Source organism: Osmerus eperlanus, chromosome 5, assembly GCF_963692335.1.
Source record: "Osmerus eperlanus chromosome 5, fOsmEpe2.1, whole genome shotgun sequence".
In the NCBI taxonomy this organism is placed as follows: Eukaryota; Metazoa; Chordata; class Actinopteri; order Osmeriformes; family Osmeridae; genus Osmerus; species Osmerus eperlanus.
Window position 1 is genome coordinate 4,054,146 of NC_085022.1, and position 9,678 is coordinate 4,063,823.

Sequence of the window (9,678 nt, forward strand, 5' to 3'; positions counted from 1 at the left end):
CCTGTGAAGTCCTGGATCTCTGACACAACCCTCAGTGTCAGGGAGCGAGCCTGGGAATGTGGCTCCACATGAAAGCCGGCATGGGCGTATCCTGACAAACAGACAGACAGACAGGCAGGCAGGCAGACACACAGAGAGGCAGACAGACAGGCGAGCCTCTGGTCTAGACCTCTTCTGTTAGAGTGTCTCCCTAGAGGCCAGTCTGCCAGCTCATCTTTCTGGACCTTTGTCTATGACGCCGAGCTGTTCTTATCATCTTCTCACAGTCCAGCCATACCTGGACATTACACACACACAAAACACAACAGCAAGACCGGAGGCTAGGTTTGTACTGTACTCATTTCTGTCGAGGCTACATAAAAGAAAAGTGTGCGTCCTGCAAATGGATGTGTGCGCATGTCCTTGTGTGTGCTCGCCTACCCAGCTATCTGCGTGTATGGTGCGTGTACTGGGCGCGTATGTCTGCGTGTATGGTGCGTGTACTGGGCGCGCATGTGTGCGTGTATGGTGCGTGTACTGGGCGCGCATGTGTGCGTGTATGGTGCGTGTACTGGGCGCGCATGTGTGCGTGTATGGTGCGTGTACTGGGCGCGCATGTGTGCGTGTATGGTGCGTGTACTGGGCGCGCATGTGTGCGTGTATGGTGCGTGTACTGGGCGAGCATGTGTGCGTGTGTGTCCTCCCATCCAGTGTGCACGTGCGTATCCATGTTCCATGTCAGGTAAACCAGTGTTTAACAGCGCTCGAGTCGGATGTCCGGCAGTGACATACGTGCAGTGTGTCATCTCAGCGGGTCAAGAACACTCCCTTCCGTGTTCTACCGGTATGGCAGTAACGTCCGGGGGCAGAGTCCCCGCCCCCCCCGCGCGCGCCTCTTCTCCCGGGCCGCCGTGTTTACCTAAGCACGTTTACACCCAGGAACACAGCGCTTAACACAGTAGGAGTAAATGGCTCTTCTTATCGCAGGAGGGGGGGCCTTGTCATAACAGTGTCACAAACACACACACAGCCACACACCACACACACACACATACTGTCCCCTGAGCAACTGGAGGAATAGTCTGACCATTCCTCTCCTAGAGATAGATCTTCTAGAGTGACAGACTCTTGTCCCACCAGACCAGGGCTAGAACACCCAACTATAGCTGATGAATTAATGACGATTTATTAACGATTTTTTTTACTGTATAGAGCTGACCGGACTGGGAGGACAAATCTCTCTGATGTGGACAATTTACAGACACCAGTCATATTTTGTATGTAGTGTCTTTTTTGAAAGGTCATTCTACGGTTTTGTGTTGTGTACACTGCTTCTGAAAAATGCTTATTAGTGTTACTCATTACAATTAGTTCAAACATATTAGCCCATTTATGACCTGGACAAAGTGTGTAGATTGGGGGGTCCCAGCTGCTGTTTGGTTTCGGGGGCTTGGTTACTGTGGTTACAGTGTGTGTCTATTGAACACTATGGGGATGGGAAAGCCTTCCCCGGCTCTTCTGAGACCTACACCGGCACACGCACGCACACACACATACACACACCCCACACATACACACACGCACCCCACAGACACACACACAGAGCCGCGGCAATTACAGCCAAAGTCAACAGTTTTCCCCAGAGTGGTCCTGTGTCAGTGGGTGTTGTGTTTTCTCAGCGCTACACTCGGAGGTCAAAGGTGAAACAGTTTACAGCAACGGTGAGGGGCTGTGGGCCGGAGCACTATAACTCAGGCCTCGCCTGCGCGCCTGCTAGCCGGCCCCCTTGGTAAACAGCAGGAAGGTGTAATAACTCATAAACACACCAAACAGAGACAGCTCTTCCTGTGTAACAAGCCCTCCACCCACCCAAACACAGTGGTAGAGTGAGGACAGGGCCAGGGTACCTACCTCAGCCACCGAAAACTGCTAATGACGCCTGTTTGAGGAATGTGTTCAAAACGAGCCCCCCCCCCATACACACACAGCCCCATCCATAAAGACAACATCCTCCCGTCTAACTGCAGTGCTAGCAGGGTCCTTTCTGGTGAGTACACATCCAAAGACATATCAACCACCATCTAATATCACACCCTGGAATCAAATGTCTTCTGCTGACGCTAGCCGTTTCTCTCTCTCTCTCGACTTTTTCTTCTCTCACAGCAGCAGAAACTTCTGCTCGTCATTTTTTTACCCCCCACCCCCCCCACCCCACCCCCCAAAAAACCACCCTAGAGATAATTATTGAACACAAACATTTTCCGCGCATGTAAAAGCTATCTAACACGAAATCTGGAGGGAGTAATATGTGGTATTAGTTTTAATTAAATTAATCAACGACAATGCTTGTTAGGGAAAGGGGGGAGATGAGGGGAAAAGAAGGCAGAACGAGGAAGGGAGAGAGAGAGAGAGAGAGAGAGAGAGAGAGAGAGAGAGAGAGAGAGAGAGAGAGAGAGAGAGAGAGAGAGAGAGAGAGAGAGAGAGAGAGAGAGAGAGAGAGAGAGAGAGAGCACTGCATTCACACCTATCACCTAATTATACAACAACATTAATCAAATTAGAGGTGGAACTGATTGCCAGGGTGTGGGCGCTGTGTTCCTCCACGTGGTGCTGGTTCTGTCTGTGGAAGACCGGCTCCTGCCTGCTCCTGCCTGATAACAACTGGAATCAGCCAGGCCCATCTCTATCAGCTCCACAGATCGGGCCCCAGGGCTTATCAAAAGTTCACATCGAGCTAAAAGCAGAACAAAGAAAGAAAAACACACAAGGGAAAAAGCCACCAAGGCGCTACGAGACGGAGTGTGTGTGTGTGTGTGTATGTGTGTGTGTGTGTGGTGTGTGTGTATGGACAGCATAAATTATTCTCTCATTGTATGGCAATAAACCTGTCACGTGACCCAGAAAAGTGAAGTTATAGAGATATTCTACAACATCTACAACACTAAACAGAAGCAATTTCTTCTACAACCTCAAACAGATGCAATACTTTCGAAAACAGATGACAACTATTCATTCTACAGTGCCAAACAGAAACCATACATTCTGCCCCAAACAACAATCCCAAAGATCTCAGACCGAATGAACTTTTCCCGACGACAAACCGACACAATAAGAGCAGGGTTCACAGACGTCATTGTCATGGCTTGCGGTGGGACCGTGGGAGGGAGACCATGCGTGTGCATTATTAACGCTGACCTTTCACCCCTGAGCTTTATCAGTGATGTCACCAGCATGAGCAGCCGGCTTATCTGGGGATCTTCTGCTGGTTGTCTACCTCGGATCAGCAGGCCAGCACAGCCCCTATCGGCCCCGAGGATCTTCTGCTGGTTATCTACCTTGGATCAGCAGAGCTCCTTTTCATCTCTGAAGATCTGGCTGAGCCTAGAGGACAGCCAGCGAGCTGCTGTAATGACCAGCCGGCCCACACCACAACACAAGCCAGCTGCTGTAATAACCAGCCGGCCCACACCACAACACAAGCCAGCGAGCTGCTGGAATAACCAGCCGGCCCACACCACAACACAAGCCAGCGAGCTGCTGGAATAACCAGCCGGCCCACACCACAACACAAGCCAGCTGCTGTAATAACCAGCCGGCCCACACCACAACACAAGCCAGCTGCTGTAATAACCAGCCGGCCCACACCACAACACAAGCCAGCGAGCTGCTGGATTAACCAGCCGGCCCACACCACAACACAACACAAGCCAGCGACAGCACACCCGCTCCTCTGGCTTCTACATCCTGTCCGTTACTTCCGCTCCTCCGGCCCGCCATCCCCCTCCCGCTGCTCTTATCGTCCACACCTTCTCTCTTCTCTTTCTTTCCTCCCCCCCCCCCTTCCCCTGAAACCGTAGAAACATGACAGGGGACGAGAGTGCATCCAGACGAGAATTACAATGCGCGGCCCGTCGCCATCTCCTGCATCGGTCTCACGCTCGCTGTGCTACTATCAGGGGGTGGCGATCGCTGCTTCCTTATCCAGCCTCCCATCTCAACCGCCAGAATACAAACCCTGAGATCCAGGCGCAGTGGGCCGCCTGCTGCCTGCTTATCGCCTTCCCACATCTAGGACGGAGGGCCCTATCTGTCCTGGAGATCTACACCGCTAAGGAAGATGACGCAGGCACAGACAAACATCTAGACCCGACTGTGAGCTGCCCTGTAGAGAAGACTATGGCAGTGCTAGCACTAGGATATGTTATGTTGTGTTAGGATTCAGTAACAGCCGTTGTCTTTCTGGCTCATTTTAAACTCGGTCATTGAACTATGGTTGTATGTTATTTGAGCTATACTAAGGGCTACAGGCATAGGGTTTGGGCAATAAGTAATTACCTACTAATAACTTATGATACTTTTATTACACTACCAATAATGACAACCAAATATAGAAGATGAGAGATGGAAGGAAAGAGTGAGAGTGTGAGAGCGATCAAGAGATAGAGAGAGAGAGAGAGAGAGAGAGAGAGAGAGAGAGAGAGAGAGAGAGAGAGAGAGAGAGAGAGAGAGAGAGAGAGAGAGAGAGAGAGAGAGAGAGAGAGAGAGAGAGAGAGAGAGAGAGAGAGAGAGAGATAGCTTGAGTGGACATTGCAAAACAACATGGTGGACGTAATGCAGCCTGGCGTCTTTATCACCACACTCCTCTATCAAAATGTCTGCCAAGGCACAAGAGAATCATGGGACTGGGCCTGAGCGGCTTGGGCTGTGCCACGTCAGGGAGGTCGGGGAGGGGGAGGGGGGAGGCTGGGGGGAGGCTGGGGGGAGGGCTGATAAAGAGAAAGGCCATGACACCCCAGAGACAGGCAGGCCCAATGTGCATTGCTGTTATCAGGTCCAGGCTCTGGGATCCATCCCCCCACTGCAGTCTGGGAGCTCACATGCTGCTATAGGCCTCTATGGGAAACAGATAGCAGCCATGGAAGTGACCCACACGGGCACCCTTAGCTGGGGCGCAAGAAGCCAGGCCATTCATAACCACATGTTGAAAAAGGCTTGTCTCTCTTGTGTAGTTTTAAGAACTGCCTATGAAGTTGGCTAATGATCCTGGCCCTATGTGACCATAACAAACCAATATGGTCTATTTATCTACAAACGTTAAGATCTTTACACACAGGGCCTAGACCAGACTGTTGGGTACATGGGTTCAAGTATTAATCATCTTATCAACAGTAAGATCATGCTGTTGCGATAAACCTTCACACGTTTCATAAACAGGAAGAGCTCGTCAAGCAAGGAGACCAACCAAGCACCAGACCAGAAGCGAAAACCCTTTCAAGCGGACGGCCAGATGCATTATAGAGTTAAAAGGATAGATGAAAAAAGATCCAATTGTGGGCCACTATCAGCAGGCGAGATCAGCCAGGCGCGGTATCTGACGCCCCATCTCTGGAAAGAGAACTGAAAAGCCGGGGGAAAATGCAACGCCAGCCTCACTGCTGCCTCAGACAGAAAACAAATAAAAAAAGATCCAATTTTAATCCTTATCTCGGTTGAGATCGGATCGCTGTTTATCTGTGTTCACATCGCCTATTTCAGAGAACAGTGACGTTTCCACAACAGAATTAAACAGGAAACTACGGCTACAGTTCAGTTGCCATGGGACAAACGGTTTTTGGTTTTAAAAACACAAAGGAAATTTAACTTTTTTATTATTTATTATTTAACTGCATGTTTCTCGTGAGAAGTTTCTGGGGCACTGCTGAGTAGGCCTACACACCGTTACAAAAAACTGTGAAATTGCTTATTAGAGTGTTCTTCATCTTATGAGGTCAAACAGCCTTTTAACCTCATATTCGTATTCAAAATAAATTTGGAAAACTAGATAACTACAGGAATTAATACTCTATAGTATATCAATGGATCATGACAGGTTGACGCTGCCTGACTCACAGGCTATCAGTTCACAGTTACACCATAAATAAGCTATTAACTTGAATGATAACGTTTAAATAAATATAGGCAAATAAAAAATCCTCAATTAATTAAGGCAGACAGTATAAACTAAACTGGTTAATTACTAAAGTGACTAGCCCATTGTTGGACATTGTTGGTAACAGATGGAAAAATATCGATACAAAAAAAGAAATTCTACAGCAATAATTACGCAAATTAACAAGCCTTTCATTTGTAATGTAGGCTGTAAACGTGCGATTTGAAATGAATGTCAAAATAATTGACCCTTACGTTTGATCTGTCTGGGTTTGCTCTGTTTTCTCCGGGACATGGTTGTCCCCTCAGCTCAGGTCTTCGATCCGATGAAGAGAACTGATCTTCCCACGAAGAACTAGGACTGAAACGCAGCTTGATCTCCGGCCGGAGATATCCGCATTGCCCTTTGATATTCTTTGACGTGAGAGCTACCTGTGGCTAACTTTGGTTACTTTTCGAAGCCCTCCCAGATGCGCGCTCTCTCCGAGTCCTTCCAACGCTCCCGGCGGGTCAGTTTGCAGTGACTTCTCAACCACCGACTGGGTGTCAGTGACCACAACTGTGTCGCCTTTAAAACAATAACGTGTACCGCTGTAGAAGTGAATGCCCTATTTTTTTCGTGTTTCTATTAAGTTGGTTTCCCTCCTGGTTCTCCTATTGCTCTGTCACTTGGAAAGCAGTTTCAATGGAGCTGTAGCGTTACAGTAAGCTACATGGAGCCTACAGAGGAGCGCTGTCACGCCCCGGGAACGCCCCTGCGTCTGACGTAGATCATACGTTCCCTTGATGGGCGTAAGATCCGTGTTCAGTTCATTGTCATGACATGGAGTTATAGTAATTATTATCTTGCAAAAGCCTGGGAATGGCCGTATATTATATGTTGACATGTTTTAATAATGTAGGCCGACTATGGGAACCCACAAAATACATAACATTGGGATCTTCCTTGTAAATTAAAACAGATGTAAAGAGTTTTCAGTTTACATTTCCAGTCAAAGTTAGCGTCTCAGCCTGTAAGAGAAACAAAGCCTAGTTTTATCCACTTATGGAAATGTAAACACTACCATGCAGCGAAGATGGTACTCTCCAGGCAGTAGACAATACTCGTGGCAGTGCAGTATACTATAGCCTACTCCGCAATGCTCCCATACATGTGCCTTACGAGAAAGGTATGCTCAAAGGACCGAAATAACGTGTAAATAATAGTGCCCATGTAGGCTATCTGAACAAACCAGTCAAGATCCAATGCTTCTTTTTCCCCTCATCAGTGCAAGGTTTCCATTCGAAACACAGGGAAAGCAGTAGGCTATATAGTTCATATTCCTGTTTAGACAATTAAATCTATATGCAAATTGCAGTCGTGAGTGCTATCGAAAGCCTTACTGTAAATTACAAGATGCACATTACAGCACTTGTAAATTAATTCACACAAAAATGTAAACAATATACAAAACTTCAAATATTTGATAGAAAACCGAAAATATATTTTAATGAAAGTGGTTGGCTGAAAGGCATTTGTTGCGGTTAAATAAAAATAAATATTTACTTAGCTATTACAAAATTTGACTAGACTAGATTCCATACTGGACTGCAGTCTTTTTATGCCAAAATCATTGCTGCCATCTAGTGTTGACTAATACTTCATGTTCAGATGAGGTGTGTGTGTTTTTGCTACAATGTGTGTGTGTGTGTGTGTGTGTGTGTGTGTGTGTGTGTGTGTGTGTGTGTGTGTGTGTGTGTGTGTGTGTGTGTGTGTGTGTGTATAAATAGGCGTCATTTAGCAGGGTGAGCCAAATCTCTGTAAATCCCTCCAGACTGCCTGTAGATTATTGACGCTGTCCATGAGCGTCATGACAACAGAGGAGTAAAAACAGCGTCTGTTACTGTAAGGGGGGTACAGTTTGAAAAGGGCTGAGCTAGGAGGGTAGCTCAAGGCAATCCCCAAGTAGTGCAGACACATCCCAAGGTAGGCGTCCTCAATGTAAATGGCTCTGACCTGTTTGGAGGCTTCCACTAGCTTCCCAGCAAGGTCCAAGGAGAAAATATAACCATTCCCTATGAGGTAAGGCGGGAATTTAGAACTGGGATAAACCATTCTGGGAATATACCACTTTGAGGTGGGGTCTCGGACGACATTGCTGTTGAGCCGGACAATGCCCGTGATGTAGTTCCTGGTGGGTGTGTCTGGGGCAGCCAGCATGCTGACCAGGTTGTGCACGTTGACAAACATGTCGGAGTCCACCTTCATGGCGTAGGAGGCGTTGGGGCAGCGAGAGCTCAGCCATTCCAGCATCACCATTGTCTTGATGGTCAGGTTGAAGTAGCTGTCCAGGAAGTCACTCTGCAGCAGGTCGTGGTGCTCCAGGCTCTCCGTCTTCAGCTCCTCCTGCTGCCTCTCCACCCCCGCCCCACCTGGCATGCCCAGCAGGAACAACACACGCACCGCCCGGCCCAGAACCACACCCTCCTTCCCCCAGGTCCTGCGGATCACCTGCCTGGATACCAGGTTACCTGGAGCCACCGGCACCATCAGAACCAAGAAGGGAGCCTCATGCCTCAGAGACTGGTCCAGAACAAAGTGGTAGTTTTGTGGGTAGGCTACTTCATAGGGCGGGATGGTTTCTCCCTGGTTGTGACTGGTCAGAGAGTGGGGATGTAAGGGGGTGTCTTTGGACCAGGGTTGGCTAGAGCTGCTGAGTGGCTGTAGGACGAGTAGGGTGGAGTAGACCAGGCCTACAGTCACCATCACGAGGAATAGGCTCAGGAACACCGACTGACAAGGCAGTGGTAGACTCTCATTTCTGTCCTTAATCTGAGTTTTATAACTGAACACAAGCAGGGGAGGGGAGGGTAGATAAGGCAAGACACATTTGAGGTTACATAGTAGGCTGATTAAACAGTTGTCTTAAACACATTAGGTTTGAGTCATTTCATCCAGTTAACATGAACCTTCCCCTGGAGATGAGGAGAGGAGTTAAAGATGGTATGGGGGGAGGGGGAGGGAAGGGAAGGGAAGGGAAGGGAAGGGAAGGGAGGGGAGGGGAGGGGAGAGGAGAGGAGACAAGTTTGTGTTTACATAGTAGGCTGATTTAACAATTGTCTTAAACACATTAGGTTTGAGTAATTTCATCCAGTTAACATTAGCTTTCCACTGGGTGATTACCATCTGGGAAGACCTCATCCTTTTAGTCTTTCCCCAGGTCACATCAGTCTGGGTCAATCCTGGGTAAATTACAAAAGTCCATTACCAACAACAAAAGTCATAAAGGTAAATTAGATTTGCCTCCCAGTTGGCACAAATCATCCAGTACTTCCTGAAGTATTTAGGGTACACTTGATTTGATCAAGTAAACCTAAGTACTTTACAGAATTTGTCAAAAACATTTTGGAGTCTAGTCTTTTCTTCTTGCAGATGGAAATCCAAACCGACTTACCAGTTTCCACTTGTTCCTAACATGTTGAAGAAGAGAGTCTTGTGCCACATGTCTGAGAGTGTCCAACTGATAGAGACTACCTTCTCCTGCTACTTGTTCTCTGCTGTGACCTGTGTGGAGATGCAGTCGTATTTGTTAAAAAAGTAATCCTTGTGAAAAGCCTTAATCCTGAAGATTATTGTGTCCTTTATATAGACTCTCAGTTGTCCAACTGCCGGTGTAAGTAGATAGGCCCATGTTCTGTGTATGGTTTACTGAGCTGTGCTGTCCCTGTTAAGTTATTAAGGTATAAATGAGGGTGTTGCCAGTCTGCCAAGCCTGCTATAGACTTGCATTT

The 9,678-nt window shown here is 47.8% G+C and overlaps 1 protein-coding gene across 3 annotated transcripts; it reads right to left on the minus strand.

The window, feature by feature from the left end:
• Positions 1 to 7,154: 7,154 nt before the first annotated feature.
• LOC134020868 (beta-1,3-galactosyltransferase 5-like) lies at positions 7,155 to 9,678 on the minus strand. 3 transcript variants are annotated; one of them, XM_062461174.1, is made up of 3 exons: positions 9,342 to 9,677; positions 7,678 to 8,732; positions 7,159 to 7,639 (listed from the first exon to the last, which is right to left on the minus strand). In XM_062461174.1, the coding sequence occupies exons 1-2, from the start codon at positions 9,389 to 9,391 to the stop codon at positions 7,685 to 7,687; spliced, it is 1,098 nt and encodes a 365-aa protein (XP_062317158.1). In that variant the 5' UTR covers positions 9,392 to 9,677; the 3' UTR covers positions 7,159 to 7,639; positions 7,678 to 7,684. The 3 variants fall into 3 exon arrangements, with proteins under 3 accessions (XP_062317160.1, XP_062317158.1, XP_062317157.1); XM_062461176.1 differs by having other exon boundaries at positions 7,155 to 8,862; positions 9,342 to 9,678; XM_062461173.1 differs by having other exon boundaries at positions 7,159 to 8,732.